The sequence below is a fragment of the Saccopteryx bilineata genome, chromosome X (assembly GCF_036850765.1).
Source record: "Saccopteryx bilineata isolate mSacBil1 chromosome X, mSacBil1_pri_phased_curated, whole genome shotgun sequence".
NCBI classification, from domain to species: domain Eukaryota; kingdom Metazoa; phylum Chordata; class Mammalia; order Chiroptera; family Emballonuridae; genus Saccopteryx; species Saccopteryx bilineata.
The window spans coordinates 94,366,755-94,390,328 of record NC_089502.1 but is presented as its reverse complement, the minus strand read 5'-3'; the positions used below and the strand labels follow the sequence as shown (position 1 = coordinate 94,390,328).

The 23,574-nt window shown below is 39.3% G+C and overlaps 1 protein-coding gene across 1 annotated transcript in view; it reads right to left on the bottom strand.

Moving 5' to 3' along the window:
- Nucleotides 1-20,617: 20,617 nt before the first annotated feature.
- MAOA (monoamine oxidase A) overlaps nucleotides 20,618-23,574 on the bottom strand; it is a 66,298-nt gene continuing 63,341 nt past the window's right edge. The window contains exon 15 of the mRNA XM_066248865.1: nucleotides 20,618-23,432. Coding sequence (XP_066104962.1) covers nucleotides 23,286-23,432 — 147 coding nt within the window. The 3' untranslated portion in view covers nucleotides 20,618-23,285. The remainder of the gene's footprint in view (nucleotides 23,433-23,574) is intronic.

The window sequence follows — 23,574 nt, the reverse complement described above, 5'->3', positions numbered from 1 at the left end:
TCTGCTATTTCCCAAAGGATTTGAGGCAACATTCAGCCATATAAGTAAATATAAAGTTAATAAAACAAAACAGAGAATCAAGACTTCTGTCAGAAAGGAAGTGGTGGCTGAGAAGTAAGGGGATAAGGAGAAAGTAGATAAGCAGCGGAACACAGGAAAGGCTGATTGCTATCTAGGTGAGTAATCTAAGGGACTCCAGCAAGATCACATTGACAAAGACCTGAAATGTTTCTATTTTATGTTTTCATAGTATCCAAAATATTACTTCAGAAAGCCAGTTGGATGGGGGGGGGAGAGTCTCTCAATATGCACATCTGGTCAACTAAGTGAATTCCTGGCATGTCTCACCTAGTGTGAATAAACTTCATTAAAATGTGGTCAACCCAGACCTGGCCAGTAGCTCAGCTGGTGAGCATTATCTTGATATGCCAAGGCTTTAGGTTCTATCCCTGATCAGATCTCTCTCTTTCTCTTTCTTTTGCTCTCTCTCCCTCTCTCTTCCCCTTCCCCACTCTAAAAATCAATAAATAAATTTAAACTTGTGGTTGACCCAGATATAAAATCTACTCTGAAGATGAACTATGAACTTCTGGGTAGCATCATCACAATGTAACTGATAAATATTGGGAGACTCAGTGATTCCTTCTTTCCCATTACATTCTAGATTTCTCTTTCTGCCTGGCTTCTCAATGTCAGTTTTTCCTCACATCTCTTCTTGGCTTCCTCTTGGTGTACTCTTACTGGGCAACCTCTTTCTTTTCCAAGATCCTGCTGATGGAGGGAAAGAGGGTTTCTAATGTGTCCAGTTCTTCCTAGGGGTCAGAAGGCAAATGCTAAAATATATTTTTCATGGAAGGACCACATAAAGATAGATTTCTTGTTTGAAAGAGCTTTATGGAAAAGGAGATGGGTGAGAACTAGAATAAAAATAGATGAGAAAGGAAGGCTGCAATAACTTCTACTGGCTTTTTGTCTATTCAGTGGACTGTGACCTGAGAACTTTGCTATGGGATTTGTATCTGTGCAGTACAATTTGCTCTACCTTGAGCATACTCTGCTGTGGTCAGCCTGGAGAATTTACACATTTTTGTCTTCAGCCACTCAGCTCCAGAATTCACTTCTTCAGGAAGCAAGGATGTCAATTGGCCCCAGCGAGGCTCTCCCTCCACCTTAACCTATTTAGACTTGCAGTGCCAATCATACAGTATGCATGGCTTAGTAAGGTGATTCATATAGGTAAGGGACCCAAACCAGTAGGATCCCAGGTTAAGTTGACAAGGGATTCAGTCAAGGTTTCCCAAAGACTAGTCCAGTGGATTCAGAGGCCCAGACCTCAGCAGGGGTATGAAAAGTCATATTCAATTGGGGTAGACATTGACAGCATCTGGGTTCCAACTGTATCTCTGCTTCAAAGGGAGATGTGGAGTGAACAGGGTAATTAAGGGACCCAGTGCAGAACAATGGCCTAGGACTGGGTCTCAGACCTCAGCCTCTCACAAAGGTGGGTCTGACTGAGGGGACAGGACTGAAGCTCTGTGCCCAGTAGCCATCAACAATTTCCCTGGAATTTTGAGGGAGGCCCAGCCTCTGCTCCTTGTGTGTGGAGTCCTCCTTCCTAAAATGAAAAGTGCAACTGCCACAGATCCAGATTACCTGTTGTCATCTTCTGCCATACCCTGAAACACCTTGGAAACCCAGATTGAGGATGACTAGATCCTTGTATGACAAGCCCACCTCTTTCCCTGGATACTCTCTGACCACCAAGGCTGAAGTCGCCCTTTGCTTACCCTGGCCACCCTACTATATTGCCTCTGTCCCAGGAAACAGGATTGGATCAGGCACAAGCTTATTCTTTTTGTCTCAGAGGACCACACAGAAACAGTTTTGCTAGACACTGTTCCATGAAGAATGTTATCTGCCGAGTGCTTGAAAACATCCACCTAATGCTAAGCGACCTGTATATTTTTTCAATACTGTCTTCTCTACCTAGCCATAAATTTCTACTGTGGACAGATTTATATGTGTGGCAGAGTAGGAGGAGGTATAAGAGGTGTTGGAGAAAGTTGGCTCAACTTTCAGAAAGCAGTGGTGCCCTTCCCATGTGTGCCCAGCATTAGCCCTAGCCTTTGAAGTGAGCCAGAGTAAGATTGGATTTGTTCCTTTCTTGGCTTGTTAATTTTAATTTTTAAATTTTGCATTTCAGCCAGATACCCAGCTTCCCATGAGACTGAGCATGTCATAAATGATCAAGTGAAATAAATAATGAATAAATGCTTCTCTCTTGGATTCCAATTTAAATCCAAGGAGTACTGGTGTGATCTGAGGACAGGTCCTGTCAATTATTTCTTCCAGACTGACCTCTGGTTACTAATTGTCTCATTTAAATTCATCCTTCCAAAGACATGTTACAATGGAAGTAAAATAATTAAAGAGCAGCAAACTTGAATTTGTGGTCAGATGCCTTTGAAGTTATGTCATTACTATTCTGAAATTGAGCACCATCTAAAATTATGGTCCAAGGAAATGACAGTAGGTTTCAATTTTTCTCCTGCAAGTGATGTTACAGTAATATTTGAATATGAATAGTCATCCTTGATTCTTGTTTGCTTATATCTCTATGTGTACTGAAAATATTGGGTTAAGGCAGTGATTCCCAAACTTTTTCACATCATATCACATAAAAAAAATCACTGCGTTTGTATGGCATGATGGGTAAATGAATAAGGTCACTTATGCCTGGAAGTGAAAATTTGGGGGCTTCAACCATCGAAGATCCTGTACCTCTATCCAATGGGCTGATGGCCTCCAGACCTCTGCATACATATAACCCACTTGTGGGGGGAGCTATTATTTGGAAAGACATGAAAGATCATTTAAACAAATATGTAATTTCAAATCTTTATAGAGGGGAAGTAGAAACAATAAGAGATTATAACGGAGAATTAATTGTGGGGAAGGGGTTGTCAGGCAAGGTATCTCTGAAGAAGCAACCAAAAGGATTTATCCCAGTGGAGAATGGAGAAAAGAACCATCCAAAGAGAAGGAACCAAGACTGAAAAAGACTGCATATACCTGAGGATATATAAACAGAAGTAGAATGGCCGGGAGGTGCTGAGGGAAAGCGAATCGGGTCCAGGCATAATAGGAAAGCAAGCAGGTTATAAAATGTGCAAGACCTTGTGAGCCACCCTATGTCATATCCAAAGTGTAACAATCAGCTATTAAAGGGACTTAGCCTCCAATTGACAGGATCAGATTAATGTTTTTAAAATCCCTCAGGCTACTCAGGTGGTTTGGTAAAAGAGAAACCAGTGCAGTTGAGCAGATGACTAACTAGAGAGATGATAGGATGATAGTAGAGGAGAGAAGTAATTCAAAGTGTATTTTAGAAGTAGGAGTCATAGTAGACCATAAACTGATCTTGAATGTTTTCAGACTAACATTTATTGTTGCTAACAGCTTTGCCTGCATTATCCTAGTGAATCTTAGAACAACTGTGGAGCTCTATTTAACAGATAAGAAAATATATGTTTAAGACCAAGATTAAACCCAGGTCTAGCTGACTTCAGAAACCTGAGTTCTTTACAAAGGAAGATGACTTAACAAAGGATTTGTTTCCAAAGAAAATTCTTAGGACTAATACATATAAATATGCATGTGGCAATAATAAGTATTCTTAGTTCTGTGCTAAATGTAAGAACTGAAACCTATGTACTTTCCTGTCTCTGAGCTAAACAATATTGGAGCCAGTTGAAATAACTTGGCTACTTGTCCCAGGAAATACTTACACCTGGAATATAAAATTTTGAACTGAAAAAAAAAATACATTATTTATCAAGACTAACTGCTTGCTTAAGAGTAACTTCAAGAATCCCACCTTAGTATGCCTATGAATTCTGAGCTATTATATTATAGGATCTGCCAATCTCAACCAGTTTTCTACCTTGCAAGGCCGACCTTAAAAATCCAAGGTGAAAATCCCGTAAACCTCTAAGTCAGGGGTCCCCAAACTACGGCCCGTGGGCCGCATGCGGCCCCCTGAGGCCATTTATCTGGCCCCCGCCACACTTCCGGAAGGGGCACCTCTTTCATTGGTGGTCAGTGAGAGGAGCACATTAACCATCTCATTAGCCAAAAGCAGGCTCATAGTTCCCATTGAAATACTGGTCAGTTTGTTGATTTAAATTTACTTGTTCTTTATTTTAAATATTGTATTTGTTCCCATTTTGTTTTTTTTACTTTAAAATAAGATATGTGCAGCGTGCATAGGGATTTGTTCATAGTTTTTTTTTTATAGTCCGGCCCTCCAATGGTCTGAGGGACAGTAAACTGGCCCCCTGTGTAAAAAGTTTGGGGACCCGTGCTCTAAGTCTTGCCTTAACTTCCCCTAATTTTTGGGACACTATTAAGACTGTCAATATGGTGTTCTCTTACTGCAGTGAGTCTAAGAAACTAGGTTTCCTTGATCAACATGTTTTCTGGTAGTCTTTTTGGAAGTCAATAATTGACAAATGTCTGATAAGATACTTTGAGGCTCCCACTCCTAAAGGGAAGTCTGAAAATATTCATATTTCATCAGAGAATGGTATTTGTCTATGTACAGTGTCAATGAATTTAGATTAGAGAATAGAAATTTCTCTTTAGTTTGTTAAAGGTGTAAAATTTGGAGTCTAGCTTTGTGCTTATGCAAGACAATGGCCTAGGACTGGGTCCCAAATTCCGATCCTTTTGTATTTAGAAGAGAAAACTGGAAAAGGCTATATTAATGTGTGTGTGTGTGTGTAGTGGTCCAGGAGAAGGGGGCCATTGGTGACAGCAGGGCAGAACCCATATGGTTTTAAATCATTAAACATTATACTCATTGTTCCAAATTTAGGTGCTTGGAGTTGCAGGAATTTGTGGACAGACCAATACTAATATTTAACTCTTGATTTTCAAGAACATCAAGGCCTGAGTGGTAAATTGAATAATGTCCCTGACAAAGATGTTCATGTCCTAACCCCAGAATTTATATTAGTTTACATGACAAAAGGAATTTTGCAGGTATGATTAAGGAATGTAAAATAGGAAGATTATCTTGGATTATCCAAATGGTCCCCACAAGTGTCTTCTGAGGAGGGAGGCAACAGGGTCAAAGTAAGGAAGAGGCCTGACCTGTGGTGGCGCAGTGGGATAAAGCGTCGACCTGGAACACTGAGGTCGCCGGTTCGAAACCTTGGGCTTGCCTGGTCAAGGCACATATAGGAGTTGATGCTTCCTGCTCCTCCCCCTTCTCTCTCTCTCTCTGTCTCTCTCTCTCTCTCACTCCTCTCTCTCTAAAAAAATCAATAAATAAAATATTTAAAAAAAAAAAGTAAGGAAGAGGTGGTGTGTCCATGGTAGCAAGAGAGGGGAGTGATATGGCCATGAGACAAAGAATACTGGAACTTCTAGAAGCTGGAAGAGACAAGACATGGATTCTCTACTGCAGTCTTCAGAAGGAACCAGTTTTGTTGACACCTTGATTTTTAGCCCTGTAGGACTCATTTCAAACTTTCAACCTCCAGAACTAAAATATCATAAGTTAGTGTTGTTTTAAGCCATCAAGTTTGTGTTAATTTGTAACTGGAGTAATACCAAACTAAGATAGACCATAAAATTAAAATGGCTTACAAAGCAAAAGTGGTTGAGCTGCTTGTGAGGGCAGCTGATCTGCCTGTACTCCTTTTGGCCTGTCTGAATTGTCCTCACCTGCCAGTGAACTTGCCTTTAGAAAGTACACTCTGGATATTCACAGTCTAAATTCAAAACCCATCTAACATTGGCAGCATCACTGGGCCCATCTAGGGGCCCCATATCTGCATCTCCTATATTCACTGGTTAATGTTGATACAATGGTAGCTGGCTGAAGACACATACTAGACAAGCAGACCCCCTTTGCTCATTTTCTTTTCTTTTTTTTTATAAATAAATTTTTATTAATGTTAATGGGATGAAATCAATAAATCAGGGTACATATATTCAAAGAAAACATGTCCAAGTTATCTTGTCTTTCAATTATGTTGCATACCCATCACCCAAAGTCAGATTGTCCTCCATCACCTTCTATCTAGATTTCTTTGTGCCCCTCCCCCTCCCCCTCCCCCTTCCCCTCTCCCTTCTTCCCGCCCCCCCCCCCTCCGTAACCACCACACTCTTGTCCATGTCTCTTAGTCTTGTTTCCATGTCTCACCAATGTATGGAATCATGTAGTTCTTGGTTTTTTCTGATTTACTTATTTTACTCCATATAATGTTATCAAGATCCCACCATTTCGTTGTAAATGATCCGATATCATTATTTCTTATGGCTGAGTAGTATTCCATAGTGTATATGTGCCACATCTTCTTTATCCAGTCTTCTATTGAAGGGCTTTTTGGTTGTTTCCATGTCTTGGCCACTGTGAACAATGCTGCAATGAACATGGGGCTACATGTTTCTTTATGTACCAATGTTTCTGAGTTTTTGGGGTATATACCCAGTAGAGGGATTGCTAGGTCATAAAGTAGTTCTATTTTCAGTTTTTTGAGGAACCACCATACTTTCTTCCATAACGGTTGTACTACTTTACATTCCCATCAACAGTGAATGAGGATTCCTTTTTCTCCACAGCCTCTCCAACATTTGCTATTACCTATCTTGTTGATAATAGCTAATCTAACAGGTATGAGGTGATATCTCATTGTAGTTTTGATGTGCATTTCTCTAATAACTAATGAAGATGAGCATCTTTTCATATATCTGTTGGCCATTTGTATTTCTTCCTGGAAGAAGTGTCTGTTTATGTCCTCTTCCCATTTTTTTTTTTATTGGATTGTTTGTTTGTTGTTAAGTTTTATGAGTTCTTTGTATATTTTGGATATTAGGCCCTTATCTGAGCTGTTGTTTGAAAATATCATCTCCCATTTAGTTGGCTCTCTGTTTATTTTGTTGTCAGTTTCTCTTGCTGAGCAAAAACTTTTTAGTCTGATGTAGTCCCATTCATTTATCTTTGCCTTCACTTCTCCTGCTTTTGGAGTCAAATTCATAAAATGCTCTTTAAAACCCAGGCCCATGAGTTTAGTACCTATGTCTTCTTCTATGTACTTTATGTTTCAGGTCTTACATTTAGGTCTTTGATTCATTTTGAATTAATTTTAGTACAAGGGGAAAAGCTGTAGTCGAGTTTCATTCTTTTGCATGTGGCTTTCCAGTTTTCCCAGCATCATTTGTTGAAGAGGCTTTCTTTTCTCCATTGTGTGTTGTTGGCCCCTTTATCGAAAATTATTTGACCATATATATATGATTTTATTTCTGGACTTTCTATTCTGTTCCATTGGTCTGAGTGTCTATTTTTCTGCCAATACCATGCTGTTTTGATTGTTGTGGCCCTATAATATAGTTTGAAGTCAAAAATTGTAATGCCCCCAGCTTCATTCTTTTTCCTTAGGATTGCTTTGGCTATTCGAGGTTTTTTTATACTTTCATATAAATCTGATGATTTTTTGTTCCATTTCTTTAAAAAATGTCATCGGAATTTTGATGGGATTGCATTAAAATTATAAATTATTTTGGGTAATATGGCCATTTTGATTATATTTATTCTTCCTATCCAAGAACAAGGAATATTTTTTCATCTCATTGTATCTTTTCGATTTCCCTTAACAATGCTTTGTAGTTTTCGTTGTATAGGTCCTTTACATTCTTTGTTATGTTTATTCCTAGGTATTTTTTTTGTTGTTGCAATCGTGAAGGAGATTATTTTTTGAGTTTGTTTTCTAATATTTCATTGTTGGCATATAAAAAGGCTATGGACTTTTGTATATTAATTTTGTATCCTGCAACCTTACTCTATTGGTTTATTGTTTCTAGTAATCTTTTTGTGGAGTCTTTGGGGTTTTCGATGTGTAGGATCATATCATCTGCAAAATGTGATACCTTTACTTTTTTTTTTTCTGATATGGATGCCTTTTATTTCTTTCTCTTGTCTGATTGCTCTGGCCAGAACTTCTAGTACCATGATAAATAAGAGTGGAGAGCGTGGACAACCCTGTCTTGTTCCTGATTTAAGGTGGAAAGTCCTCAGTTTTATGCCATTTAATATGATGTTGGCTGATGGTTTATCATATATGGCCTTTATCATGTTGAGATGTTTTCCTTCTATACCCATTTTGTTGAGTGTCTTAAACATAAAGTTGTGTTGTATTTTATCGAATGGCTTTTCTGCATCTATTGATAAGATCATGTGGTTTTTGTTCTTTGTTTTGTTGATATGGTGTATTGTTAACCTTTTTACATATATAGAACCATCCTTGAGATTCTGGGACAAATCTCACTTGATCATGATGTATTATTTTTTTAATATGTTTTATATTCGATTTGCTAGTATTTTGTTTAATATTTTAGCATCTGTATTCATTATAGATATTGGTCTGTAGTTTCCTTTTTTTGTGCAATCCTTGCCAGGTTTCAGTATGAGGGTTATGTTGGCCTCATAAAATGTGTTTGGAAGTATTGCTTCTTCTTCAATTTTTTGGAAGACTTTGAGTAGCATAGGAACCAAGTCTTTGAATGGTTGATAGAATTCACTAGTATAACCATCTGGGCCAGGACTTTTATTTTGGGGGAGGTTTTTAACAGTTTTTTCTATTTCCTCCCTGCTAATTGGTCTGTTTACGCTTTCTGCTTTTTCATAACTCAGTCTAGGAAGGTTGTATTGTTCTAGGAATTTATTCTAGATTGTTGAATTTGGTGGCATATAGTTTTTCATAGTATTCTACAATAATTCTTTGTATATCTATGATGTCTGTGGTGATTTCTCCTCTTTTATTTTGGATTTTATTTATATGAGTCCTTTCTCTTTTTTCCTAGGTGAGTCTTGCCAAGGGTTTGTCAATTTTGTTGATCTTTTCAAAGAATCAGCTCCTTGTTTCATTAATTTTTCTATAGTTTTTCTGTTCTCTATCTCATTTATTTTTGCTCTTTTATTATTTCCTTTCTTTGGCTGGTTTTGAGTTGTCTTTGTTCTTCTTTTTCTAGTTCCTTAAGGTGTGAAGTTAAGTGGTTTAGTTGGGCTTTCTCTTGTTTGTTCATATAGGTGTGAAGTGATATGAGCTTTCCTCTTATCACTGCTTTTGCTGTATCCCAGAGATTCTGATATGTCGTATTGTCATTTTTATTTGTCTGTATATATCTTTTGATCTCTGAGCTTATTTCTTCTTTGACCAATTCATTTTTTAAAAGTATGTTGTTTAGTTTCCACATTTTTGTGGGTTTTTTTCCTCTTTTTTGCAGTTGAATTCTAGTTTCAAGGCTTTATGATCAGAAAATATGCTTGGTACAATTTCAATTCTTCTGAATTTGCTGATGTTATTTTTGTGGCCCAACATATGGTCAATTCTTGAGAATATTCCATGTACACTAGAGAAAAATATATACTCTGTCGCTTTGGGATGAAATGTCCTGTAGATGTCTATTGTATCCAGGTGCTCTAGTGTTTCATTTAAGGCTAATATATCTTTATTGATTTTCTGTTTGGATGAACGATCTAGAGGCATTAGTGGTGTATTGAGGTCTCCAAGTATGATTGTATTTTTATCAGTTTTTGTTTTTAGGTCAATAAGTAGCTGTCTTATATATTTTGGTGCTCCTTGATTTGGTGCATATATATTAAGGATTGTTATGTCTTCTTGATTCAGTATCCCCTTAATCATTATAAAATGACCATTTTTGCCTCTGAGTACTTTTGCTGTCTTGTAGTCAGCATTATTAGATATGAATATTGGTACACCTGCTTTTTTTTTTGGATGTTATTTGCTTGGAGTATTGTTTTCCAGCCTTTCACTTTGAATTTGTTTTTATCCTTGTTGCTTAGATGTATTTCTTGTAGGCAGCATACAGTTGGATTTTCTTTTTCAATCCATTCTGCTACTCTGTGTCTTTTTATTGGTATGTTTCATCCATGTACATTTAGTGTAATTATAGACACTTGTGGGTTCCCTATTGCCATTTTATAAATTGATTTCTGTTAGTTTTGTATCTTGTTTGATTCTTCTCTTTTTTTTCTATCATTTGTTTTTGTTTGTTTGTATTCCATACTTCTTTCCTTTGTTGCTACCTTTTTTAAGTCATGTGCTTCTGTGGTGGTTTTTTCAAGGGTGGTTATCATTAAGTAATGAAAAGGGTACCTACCATATTCATTGTAGTACCCTATCTTATGAATGTTTCTGCACTCCAATGTCCTTTGCTACTGTTAATCTCCTTCTTCTCCCCCTTTTTTTTTGTTATTTTTGTCACAGTTTAAATTTGGTTTTATTGTGTTCTTGCTGGAGCTTTTACTTGTGGTTTTGTTTTGTTTTGTTCTTTGTATCTGGTTGGAAAACCCCCTTTAGTATTTCCTGGAGTAGGGGTTTTGGGATGATAAATTCCCTCATCTTTTCTGTATCTGTGAATGTTTTTATTTCTCCTTTGTATTTTAAGGATAGCTTTGATGGGTATAGTATTCTTGGCTGAAAGTTCCTCCCTTTGAGGGCTTTAAATATTGGGATCCACTCTCTTCTAGCTTGTAGAGTTTCTGCTGAGAAATCTGATGATAATCTAATAGGCCTTCCTTTATATGTTGTATTCTTCTTTTCCCTGGCTGCCTTGAGAATTTTTTCTTTGTCGTTGGTTTGTGCCAATTTCATTATGATATGCCTTGGAGTAGGTTTGTTGTAGTTAAGAAAACTCAGTGTTCTGTTTGCTTCTCCAATTTGAGGCTTTAGTTCTTTCCACAGGCTTGGGAAGTTCTCATCTATTATTTGTTTGAATATATTCCTCATTCCATTTCTCTCTCTTCTCCCTCTGATATACCTATTATTCTTATGTTATTCTTTTTGAAGGAGTCAGACAATTCCTGTAGGGCTTTCTCATTTTTTAAAAAAAATTTTGAGTCTCTCTCTTCTTCTCTCTGTTGTGCCTCAAGTTGCTTGTCTTCTATGTCACGAATCCTATCTTCTATCTGGCCTGTTCTATTAGCTAAGCTTGTTACCTCATTTTTCAGTTCATGAATTGAGTTTTTCATCTCTGTTTCATTTGTTTTTATAGTTTCAATTTTCTTGGTAATATATTCTTTGTGTTCATTGAGTTGTTTTCTGAGCTCCCTAAATTGCCTTTCTATGTTTTCCTGTATATCTCTGAGTATTTTTAGAATTTCTATTTTAAATTCTCTGTCATTTAGCTCCAAGGTTTCCAATATATTAAATTTTTTCTCCATAGATTTTTCCACGTCTATCTGTGCTACTTCTCTAACTTTTGTATCCATGGTATTCAATTTTCTTTTTTTTAATTTTTTATTTTTCTGATGTTGGTAATAGGGAGGCAGTCAGACAGACTCCCACATGCACCCCGGGATCCACCCAGCATGCCCACAAGTGGGTGATGCTCTACCCATCTTGGGCATTGCTCTATTTCACCCAGAGCCATTCTAGCACCTGAGGCAGAGGCCATAGAGCCATCCCCAGCACACAGGCCAACTTTGCTCCAATGGAGCCTTGGCTGTGGGAGGGGAAGAGAGAGACAAAGAGGAAGGAGAGGGGGAGGGGTGGAGAAGCAGATGGGCGCTTCTCCTGTGTGCCTTGGCTGGGAATCAAACCCGGGACTCCTGCACGCCAGGCTGATGCTTTACCACTGATCCAACCGGCCTGGGCCCCAATTCCCTTTTTCTTAATGACATCTGAGGGTGGTCTTGTTGATAGCACTAATGAGAATTAATAAAGAATAAAAAGTAAAAAAAAAGAAAAAATGGAATGAAATTTGGTAAAAATAATAAAAAAAACAATAATAATAATTCATTATTTCCCCCCTTTTTTTTCTTCTCTTTCCCTCCTCTCCCCTTCTCCTTAGGAAAATATTGTGATGAACTGTGAGTTATATTATGCTAAATGGAACAAAAACTGCCTATAACAGAGGGCCTGAGTTGGAGGGGAAGTGTTCAAGGGGCAAAATAGGAGGTAGGGACCCACAAAATGCAAAAAAGGAAAAAATTTAGGTCAAGTATAAAATGATTTGCTTGTAAGTGATGGTTGACTAAGAGATATAATGAGAGGAATAAGAGGGAAACAGGAAAAATGAAAAAAAATTACATTGCATAAAGTGAAGCTAAACTAAATAGAATGGAGAGCCTGGGTTGGGAGGAATGCTAATGAGTTAAAAAGCGAAGTAAAAAGCACCCAAAATGCCACACACACAAAAAAACTTGAGTCCCAAATAAAATAATTTTTTCATAATTGAGGATTGAATGAGAAGAAAAGTAAAAGGAGAAAAAAGAAACTAGTAGAGAGGGAGAAAAAAGAAAAAGAGTAAAAGGAAAAGAAGAAAAAAGAAAAAAGAAAAAAAAACAAAAAGAGAGAGTAAAGGGTTTTGGAGTGTAACCCTCATGGACAGTAAGAAGAAGAAAAGAAATAAAATGGGAAATGTAACACTTATGGTTAGTGTAGTTCAAGAAGAGGAAAGAATAAGACAGGCAGAGAATAAAAGGACCCAGGTGGAGGAAAAAGAAATAATAATAAAGGCCAGAAGATGAAAGAAACAAAAAAATAGTGGAATAAGTTATAAAGTCTGTGGATTTTTCTTGATTTTGAGAAGTTAACTTCTTCCTTTTTCTTTCCTCTCCCTCTTCCTGGTCGGTGACTCTGTACCCCAGGCTCTACCCCTGTGGCACGCTTAGGTAGAGATTTGCAATTGATGAGACTCTATGGCGATGTCATATATTAGGCTTCAGTCTCGTTGGTAGTCAAGGCTTGTTAGTGTTTGCAGGCTCCTACAATGAGAGAGTCCATTTTCCCTGAGCCTCTCTACTAGTCTCTCCTTCCTGCAGGGCTCTGGGTAAGGCTCTGTCAGTCAGAGCTGCCAGCATAATCATGCGAGGCTGGGAGCCAATTGCTCTCAAGGTGACTGTCTATGAACCTCCAGGCCTGTTCAGCATGCCTAGCACTCTGTGGGACCACTCTCCCCAGGCTTTTTGCACTTTGTAACCTGTTTTGGCTGGGAACAAGATGCCCTAGTCACTGCCTGCAGTACAGGAGGTCCTAACATCTGCCAAGTCCCTCTTTTTAGCATATATCCCTGAGTATGAAAGCTCTGCCAATCAGAAGTTGCCCCCACCCCTTTAGCAAGAGGCACTAAAAAATATCATGCCTCTTGTCTTAGATCTCTGAACTGAGAGAGATCTTGTCAGTTAGAGCTGCATAAGTCAGTTGGGAGGTGAGCAGACCATGGGTTAAGCTAATTTCAGCGATTGAATCCGCCAATCTGCTCCAGAAAGTACTGAAAGTTGCCTGCGCACCCCTCCCCTGACACTTGAATGGCTGGGTGAGATGCCCCACCTGCCCAGAGAAGCTAGGGTGCACTCCCCTTGCGCTGCTAGCAGCTGCTGCTTGTGGCGCCGGCGTTAGCTTGCGTGAGCTGATTCGCCACAGGCAAACTCTTTCCTCAGCTTGAACGAATGTCTGTGCTACAGCCTAGCTTCCTCCACACCCTTAGCCCACCCCCTCTCAGTTCCAAGTGAAAGCAATCTTTGCTCAGGTTAGTGAGGAAAGCAGAGTGTTCCTTTATCTGTCTTATTTCCTTCAGAGTTGATTATATATTTAGTCAATTTTTGCTCGATCATACCTTTGTTTTCAGTATGTGGGACCCCCAGACGCTCCAAGGATAGATTTTTCTGTCTCTGGTTGATGAACTTGTTGAAATTTTGGGGAAATTTGTCAATCATGCTCCTCATGGTGCCATTTCTCTGACTTCACTCCTCATTTTCTTAATATAAATTGAATTTATTGCCAGACATGTTTAGTATCTATCCAGTCTGGAATGCATGGTTTACCAGAATAGATGCTGGTCTTTTCAGCATAAAGTTGCTGAAGTTTTTTCTGTTTAGTTTCACTGAGCTCCCTTAACTGAACTTACAGAACTCTTAGGCACCATTGAAGATGCCAGGAACTATTAGCTGTATGTTTTCTTAGTTTATATAGCCCAGGATAACATAGGCTATTTGTAGAACATCTAAAGTGGTCCCAGTACAATATAGTGCATAAAAGATACAATTTTGACTCCCAGATCCTAAAGAGTAGTAGAAATCTTTATGCACCACATACCACCTTAGCTACATTTTCTTAAAATCTTCCCAACTTTCTGTAGCTGATGTGTCCTCACTGATTTGTTACACCATGGCTTATGGAGGTTTGAGAACAGATCTTAGGCTGAGAGATCCTAGGCTGTCAAGGCAGCTTGTGAAAACCCCTTCTTCCTTCCAGCTGCACTCCATAACTCCAAGTTGACTTTCTGAAATATTCTCCTCTCTTTTCCATCCCCTTTCTTCTTCTTTTTCTAGTTCCCTGCCCTCTCTATCTAATGTAAAATCAATTCCACCTCTCCCAGCTCCCACAAATTTTTCCTCTCACCATTACCCAGATAAACACATCAGAAGATGAAGAAGTGAGCAATTCCAACAAAAAAATTCTTCCTGGGAGATTAGGGCAGAGGGAAGGCTGTGAATATTAGACATTAATATTTTTATCTTTATTGCAACTGGAAAGTTAGAAAGTACAAGGAAATGTGTTTGGAGGAAATTCTGGGTGGAGTGATACCTCTTAATTTCCCCCAAGTACAGAACTGACTTGAATGCTTTAGGATTTCTATTGTAAGAAAACAGCAGTTTTTGGCCAGAAGATGGCACTCTTTTAAAACAAATTTAAGTGGCTCCTCAGCACAAGGAGGTGGGAGATGAGAATCTCAGTTGATTTATCTCAGATTGCAGAGAAGTGTAGGTAGACAGGAACAATAGAAGACTAAAAGGGTGAACAATGATCAGTGGAGCAAATGGGATTTAAAATTCAGCACTTATTGATGATGCTTGTAATTTTCTTTACCATTTAGCCCATGTCATAATGAGGAGCCACTGAGCCACTTCACCCGCAGGTGTTGTAAGGTACCAAAAACTACAGAATTAATATTAATATTTTAAGAGGCTTGGAGAACATTTTATTAATTTGGGTTAAGGTGTGCAGAGAAATTGTGAGAAATAGTCTCTGTACTGTGTGATTGGCATGACCAGGATGGCCCTTGGCATTGTATTGAAAATGCAAAGGGGTGAATGGCTAGCCAAGTACAGGGAGAGAAAAGCCAAAATAATCCTTTTCTTATAGCAATGAACCATTTTCGGGCATTTGTCCCCACAGAAACTACCTCTCCTATGTAAATTTGTGTGGTTAACACATGTGACTCTGGACAGAGAGATAGCAGATAAATACTAGATAGTATAGGAATGCCTTTTAATATGTAAAAAGACATCTTTATGCCATTGTGTTAACTTGTAAATTTTATTTTCTCCAAAATAATGTATGGCTTGCAAATTGAACGTGGTCCTATCATGTTAAAGGACATATGACTATAACCAATAGTGGTAAGGGGCTGCTAATTACAATTTTTGCTTCTGTACTTCCCACTTACAAAACTATAAAAACTAAGTAGAACAAAGGGCCGGCACGCGCGCTCCCTCAGACTACTGTTAGAGTTGCTGCCGCTTGGCCAAGCTAGATAATAAAGCTTTGATGTGTAATCAACAGACTTTGTTCGTGTCTTCAATGTTTCGGGTCCCTCCGGATTAGGATTAACATCTTGGGGGCTCATCCGGGATCGAGGGACCGCCATCAGTCTGCACACTGGAGCTTTCTTGTTCAAACCCGGGTAAGTAGAACAAGGTCGCGACTGTCTGCCACATGAGCCCTGGCTGATGAGTCGGGAAAGGGCCAGTGACTGTCTCCCCTTAGACGCAAGGTTGGGAGATTTGGGAGGGCATCCCGTTTTTAGGGAACCCCGTTTGAGTTTAGATATTCCGAGCTTGAGGGAAGGTGGCGCCTGTTTATCTGTTTTCGCTGTATGTCTGGGTTTTTTGCTGTTTGTTTTTGTCACTGCATTTGTCAAAGCTTTTAGAGAGTAAAGCTTTTAAGTACAGTGTGGGGAAAGGGGGCAGGCAGCGGCTTCCCCTCACACCAGACGCGCTCGCCCAGCCTGGGCTCCTGCTACTGACCGTAAGAGGCTGCTGGGGGAGAACAAGCACTGAGCTGGATCGAGGAGCGTAAGTGAAGGAGCCCAGCCGCTCTCATGCCCGCCCACCGCTGCCGCCTCCCCTTTGTAAGCAAATAAGTTGTTTAATCAGAATGAGGTAGAAACAGAGGAATGTAAATATAAAAGGCTTGGAGTCTGAGAGTAACTCAGAAGATGGAAGTGTCACGGCTGTGGCCATTTTAAACTTTGCGGCACTGCAGCCCTCTGCTCCCATTGCCTTTGTCTCAGGCCCTTGGAGGTCTTGGCTCTGGGGGGTGGAGGGCTGGCCTCCCCAGGCAGGGGTGATGGGCTGAGGGCCGGTAGAGCTGCAGGGACAGGGCCGCCCATGGACTGGGTTTTGTGCTGGCCTCACAGCTTGCCCTGCCCCATGCCTCCGAGATGGGGCAGGAAAGGGCTCTGGCTGGTGCATGGAGTCCGCATGCAGAAGGTGTGTGGCAGGGAGGGTGCGGCCCGGCCGTGGTCCCCTCTTGGACGCGCAGGCGGCCACTTGCGTGGGTGGTGAAGAACGCAGGTGCGTGCGGGTGGCAGACAGGATGTGTCTCACAGGCAGTGCAGGCCTGGTGCACAGCGCAGCCTCCTTTGCTGGAATTTGCAGCTTCTATGAGCTCGAAGAATGGCAGCGGAGAAAGTGTCTCCAAGGCCTGGGGCCCTGGGGCCCTGTGGCCACGAGGGTAGCGGGGGGGGGGGGGGGGGGGGTAGCGGCTCTACTGCGGGCTGACCTTTGTGCTAGCGAGGTTTGGCTCTGCTGGGGGCCCCGGCCACAGGGGAGGAGCGGGGAGAGTGTTCCCCTCCCAAATGGGCTGGACCTGCCTTTCAGCGAGGGTTGAAACAGATTTTGGCTGCGGGTTGTTGCATCTCTTGGAATTTGTGAGTGATTGGAAGACTGAGATACTTTCTGAAGTTGTGTTATTGTCTGATTCTCTTTCCTAAATACTTAAGAGTTTGGGAAAGTTGCAGATTTTTCCAGTTATTCTTTTTCTCTAAACTCATTTTATTTCTTTACTGTTCTATGCCTGAAATGAGAGCAAAGGGAACGCCTGTTTGGTTGTAGCTAAACAGAATCTCATAAACGGCCATTCTTGAACCTTTTCGAGAGAGTTCTGTTTAGTTTCTATCCTTTTGTTCCTATCATAATAGCCCTGCATAAGAATCAAGCAGGCCATGTTCTAATCTATAAAATCCCAGGTTTCTCTCTGATTTGTCTACCTTGTCTGATCGTCGTTTATGTTTGGTCTTTGCATGCAAGAATTGGAAATGCTGGCTTTAATATTGAAAAATAAGATGATATCATCCCTACAAAATTCTAATTTTAATTGGAATAAATATAGCACACTCATTTAAATTTAAATAGAATAGAATGTGAATCCTAAAAACTTGCTAATTTTAGCTAAACTGCTTCAAACTTCAGGCTGCTACTGCAAGCTGCAAAGCTTGAAACAGAGTAAATTTACCTAACAAAGGTGTAGATTTTCATTAATAATATAGAAAATAATAAAAGCCACACTGGAATTTTCCAGCCTTATTGTGCACTTTAATTTGTCTGTTAATTAATAGGATAGAAATGTTTTAATAAATATAGAAATGTTACTTGAAAATGCATTTACTATGTTTTATTAAGTTAACATAAAGACAAGTATTTCTTACAATTTTGAAGTAAAGGTATTATAAAGTGTACTCAACAAATGCTTAAAAGTCTGTGTGGTTGCCTGACCAGGTGGTGGCGCAGTGGATAGAGCGTTGGACTGGGATGCGGAAGGACCCAGGTTTGAGACCCCGAGGTTGCCAGCTTGAGCGCGGGCTCATCTGGCTTGAGCAGAAAGCTCACCAGCTTGGACCCAAGGTCGCTGGCTCCAGCAAGGGGTTACTCGGTCTGCGGAAGGCCTGCGGTCAAGGCACATATGAGAAAGCAATCAATGAACAACTAAGAAGTCGCAACGTGCAACAAAAAACTAATGATTGATGCTTCTCATCTCTCTCTACGTTCCTGTCTGTCTGTCCCTGTCTATCTCTGCCTATGTAAAAAAAAAAAAAAGTCTGTGTGGTGACAAGAGGGAAAAAGAGCCACCCCAAGCAAGGCTCTGATTCCATTGGTAAATATAGGAGAGAATTAAGATTCTGTTAAAATCTAAACTTGTTTCAGGAGTTAAGCTGTCTGACATGACAATTATTTCTGCAGGAAAATGGATGTTGAATGCACCTTTTAAAACTTCTTGCATATGTTTGTACAAAAATTGTCTTCATCCTTGTGGTGCTTATTCATCTGAGCCGACTTCACAGTCCCTATGCCTCTGCTCTGTTTTTGTTTTGTAGCATAAGGCTTTTGCTTTTGCCTTAAGGTTTCCCTGGAATAGCAGGTCTTTTGGTTTTGTATAGATTTTCAGCATGAATCAAACATTGGCTTTCTATGCTAATGTGTGAAAAAAAAATTATTATCTAAAGCAGGTGCGCTTTAATAAACAAATGTATGTTTTCTCTTAGTTTGAATAGGGTGTGTAGATTTTTTTTTAAAATAAATATGAAGAAAGTCCAGTTCTCACAAATGTTAATCAGTTAAATTTACAAAAAACTCTCATTCTTGAAAAAGTACAAATGTAAAATTTAGAAAAATAACTAGAACCATAAGAAGAATGTTTACCAACAGGTTTTCTAATTATTTTGGAATTGGGACTTTTTTTTTTTTAATAGTGATCAGAATGGTGCAGTACTAGGAAAGTTCTGGGAAATGTCGTTTTACTTTAAAATGAGGATCTGCTGTTTCTGTATTTTATTGTTTTCAATAAAACTTCGTATTTTGGACCTTTAAAAAAATTTTTTAAATACTAATGTACAGGTTAATTCAGCAACTGAGAAACTCTGAAATCCTCTAAGAGATGCCAAAACTTCTTTTCTCTTCCTGCAAACTTCTACCCTCTTTTATTTAATCCAGCTGATAATGCTATTTTGTCTTTTTCCAATCAGCTCTAGGTATACGAAAAAGTTTATATAGGCAGATAGGGATCCTCAAACCCCTCAACAAGATCTTCTGAGCATGGCATTTAAGGTCTATAATGACCAAGAGAGGAACAGAAAAGGCAGACAGAGCCAAAAAGAGATCAGGCAAAATACCAGCTCTTGGCATACACCCATAAACGCTCCAACGCCCTTGAGAGACTTCATAGGACTCCCATCAGGGCCCTGCCTTAATAGTGGAAAGGAAAGTGATTGAGCTAAAGCCTGCCAGGCTTCTCGGCCCCCACCAGGGACATGCCTTTACTATGAGAAAAAGGAACACTGGAAGGTAAGCTGCTCCCTCACTCCTCCAAGGGAGGGTTCAGTCTCTTCTATCCCTGCTCTGGCTACCTGTGACCTGACCTTGCCAGCCTACTGAGGTTTGCCACTGAAGACTAAAGGTGCCCAGGGCCATTGGCCCCATCTCGTCGCTGTGGAGGAGCCTAGGGTATTTCTTCCAAGTAGCAGGTAAACTGATCTTCTTTCTTATGGACACAAGGGCCACTTACTATGCCTTGCCTGAATATTCAGTTTATTTTTATTCATCCCTCGAAGATCTCTGTTGTGGGTGTTGATAGTCTTATTTTCTGCTGCTTTGTTTAATATTTATTGTTCCCTTTATTCCTCTTACCTCAATGCCCCATGCCTATTTTAGGCTGGGACTTACTCCTAATTTAGACAAATTTACCTCTGCTACCCAGCATAGTATATCCCCAGGTTCTCTTCACCACGCCATGGTTGCAGAACTCCAGAGAAAGGCACGCTGGGTTCACCTCTCCAGTTTAAAGAAGACAGAAGCTCCGTCTCCATATGTGCTGCAGACAGCTTTTCCAGCCTACCTGAATTGTTACCAGCTAGAAGCAGTGGTCATTGGAACTTGGACTCTAGCTCAATGGGGGACAATTCTGAAGGGCATTCCCAGATCCCCTTTAGGGTCAGCTGATGCCTCATTTGCAACTGTTTTATAGATCAACTGCTAACCAATCCTACCTTTCTCACCTCTGTAGTTGTGTTTCTTGAGAGCTGTCCTCCATAAACTTTCTGCCCTGAGTTTGCATCTCCGAACCTGTTTCTAGAAACCTAACCTAAATGAAGGAGTGAATCAAGATACAAAAAGACAGAGTGACTTGATTCTGCCATACTGATAATCATAGAGTGCTGGCAACAAATGCATAAATCACATAATGCTGGCATGAAAGGAATTCTTAGGAGCCATCAAGTACAACCCACCCTTTTCCATATGGGGAGACTGAGGCAGAGAATCAAAGTGATTTGCTCAAGGTATTATGAATTAATTAGGTGATAAAGCTTTGATCAGACTGTACACAGACTGACTGTAGACCAGGCAGACAATACTGTAGCATTTAATCAGCACACAGGAAACCTTGACAAAACATGGAAGTCAACCAAACTATAAAAGCCATTACAAAGTGGCTTCTTAAACCCATCATCCATTGACAATGCCTCACTGTGACTTCCTGCTATAAGAAGCCATTTAACTTGGGACTATTGATTAAACAGAGAAGCCAGGTTTGAGTCAGGGTTGGCAGTGCACTTTATTAGCAAACAAAACAGTACCATACAGGCAAAATCAAACTTCAATTGCAAAACAAACAAGTATTCATACTCCCACATGTAGCACTGGGACACATTTCAGACAGAACATTAGGCACTAAATTCACAATTAAACTAAATGTAGCTCACAATTATTTTTTTCTTCAATGTAGTATAGGTCCTTATTTAACAGTTGTGACAAAAAGATAACTTTTAAAATCTGATCTTACAATGGAGTAAGGCCAACTCAGCCTTCAGAATTGTGAAACAGACCCTTTATAAGGCCTTGCTCTATAAGCTGCTTAAATTGACTAGTTTTGCTGGATTAGAGAAAATACCTCTGGTATATTGGTGTAGAATAACATCCTGTGTGGTGGGAGTTCTCAGCTATGTTTTTATGTTTATGCACAGCTGGGCTGGCATACATTTTGATACTCAATCTGTAGCTTAATAGGGATGATCTAATTAGGATAAAATAACTGGTTTTGTAAAATGTTTGAGAAGAGGGTAACTGCATACTCAGGAGTTCTTCAACATTCAAGACTTAGATATACTATCAACCTGATTACTGTTAAAACTTGACAGTGAATTTTTCCCAAAAGGTGTGTCAGGGAGCTAATCAGTAAGTGAACAGAAACAACTGAAACAGTTCAAGGATATGATTTCTCTAGTGGTTTAGTACATGTGGCACCTCCTTATGTATTAGAGCATATCCAAGACATTACAAAAACTCCTTAGTTAGCTAAAACACTTTTCAAATAAAAGATAAAGAGCTGTAGAAAAACCCTGCTCTTTGCTCTTAGGATAAGTAAAATAAACACCTAAAGTCCTTACACCAGGGTCATGACTAATTTTGGATTTATGACAAGGTTAACTATGTAATAATCTTGGGCTGGTATCCTTTGGTAACCTTTAATTCACATTCAATAAAAAATAGATTAGGTTAAGGTGTGTTAGGAGATAATCTGGATATGAAATAAAATGCTGAATATGGGAGAAGACAAAAGAAGCAGTCAACAGCCACAAAACAATCAATCATGTGACATTCTATAGAGGGGCAAACAGAATGTTATCACTGTATTATAAAAGCATAAAATAACTGAGGCATTTAATAATTTACCTGGTTAATAAAAAATGAATTTGAATCTAGCTTGTTTAATAAGGTGTGGGAGTATGTTCATCAAAACTTTATTTAAACTTTTTGGCACATAAAAGAGTAAACTTTAGTTATCTAGAAACTTCACTTGAAATGTTCATTCATTGAACCATCTGAATACACTGAATCTTCTCAGCTGCTCTATTGATCACATCTGTGTTTATTTTTCCCCCTAGAATCTAGATAATTATATTAAGAAAAAAAGTGTTTTGTGGCTGAAACCTTTAGAAGGGGCTTTACAAAAATCTAAGTTTTTGAAATGGGTAAGACAAGAGCTTAGCACTGTTTGGGGTCTATATTACTCCTTAGAAAACTTAGTCTTCATATGTGAAATCACTCAATATCATGTCTTTTGTAAAATTAACAATTGAAGCAAGTGAATTTATAATATATAGCCCTAACTTCCTTTCAATATCTCATAGTCTCAACAAATAACAAGAAATTTTTAATGTCTATTTCAGTTATTTGAGAGAAATTGACAAACTAACATTTATTCTAAGGTAACCATGTTGAAGACATATGTAAGCTAACAGATCTAATTCTACTATGGTTACAGGAAAAAAAAAAGAAGTTATATTTGTCATTAAGGCCTTTCAGATAGCCAGGGTGTACCTGAAAAAAAAAAAAAAGGAAAACACTGCTTTCCTGAAATTGGCAGAGAATGTTATCACCAATAATGAGTGAAATGATGGCTAGCCATCTTCCAGAAAGAAGAAAAGATGTCTCATGCAGAGCTAGTCAGGGAGGCCTCTTAGGGACAGTCCTGCAACTAGTTTATTTTGCTTACCTAAGAGGTACACAAAAGTCGTAGAGAGTCAATTTAATCACTATGTCTTGGTAAACACTATCCTCTTTAAGGAACAAAAAGGGGAAGTAAACAAATAAACTAACACTGAGACTAGATGTCTAGAAACTTTGCAGGGATTAGTAGTCTGGAGTTTTTGTGGGCAACAGCTGCAAAAAATGTCCCCCTTCCTGCACTGGTTTACCTCCACTGCTTTTATGGACTATTTCCCCATACAAAGTAAGAGCTGCTCACTCCACGATGATGTGAGCCTGTGGGCTCTGGACCTACATTTCACCATTTCCTAAGGACTGAACAGATCAATCACAAGCTGGGCCTTCACCTATTCAACCTCTAGAGAAAGTTAAATGCTTCATTTCTGCAATCATCAGGAATTTTATGTTAAAGGGGACAAAAACAGGACATAGAAATTGTTTCTGATGAGCACTTTAACTTGAAATTAAGAAACTGACCACAAGGATTTAGTCCATCAGTCAACATGAATTGGTCTATACAGGCAAATAAGATGGAGCTTGCTCTTACTAATTTTAATGAGGGGATTCTGTGAGTTCTTTTTACTTTAATATAGACTAAACTAAGGGGTTACACCCAGTGCACTTAACAAGAGTCTAATAAAACACAGCCATTAATTTGTCAACATTTTCCTTCTGATGGTACTGGAAAAGAATAAGCAGAAAGCATACTTCAGGATGATTTTAGCAGCTTAAACTTGTATGCCAGAAAACACAGGGCAGTTACTGATGTGGAAAATCCAATGATCTTCAGCAGGCCTGGCACGGAAGGAAGATTTCTTTCCAAGAAAGTATGTGTGATTTCAGTAGCTGGAACATCCTAGATGAATGAACAAAGGTCATTAGCAGAAGACAACCACATGACAAGGAGAGGCAAAACATATCTGTAAAATCAGTGCATGAATATGCCTTGGCGAGCGATACCCACAATTAGATCAGAGGCTAGAAGATGAAAAATATGA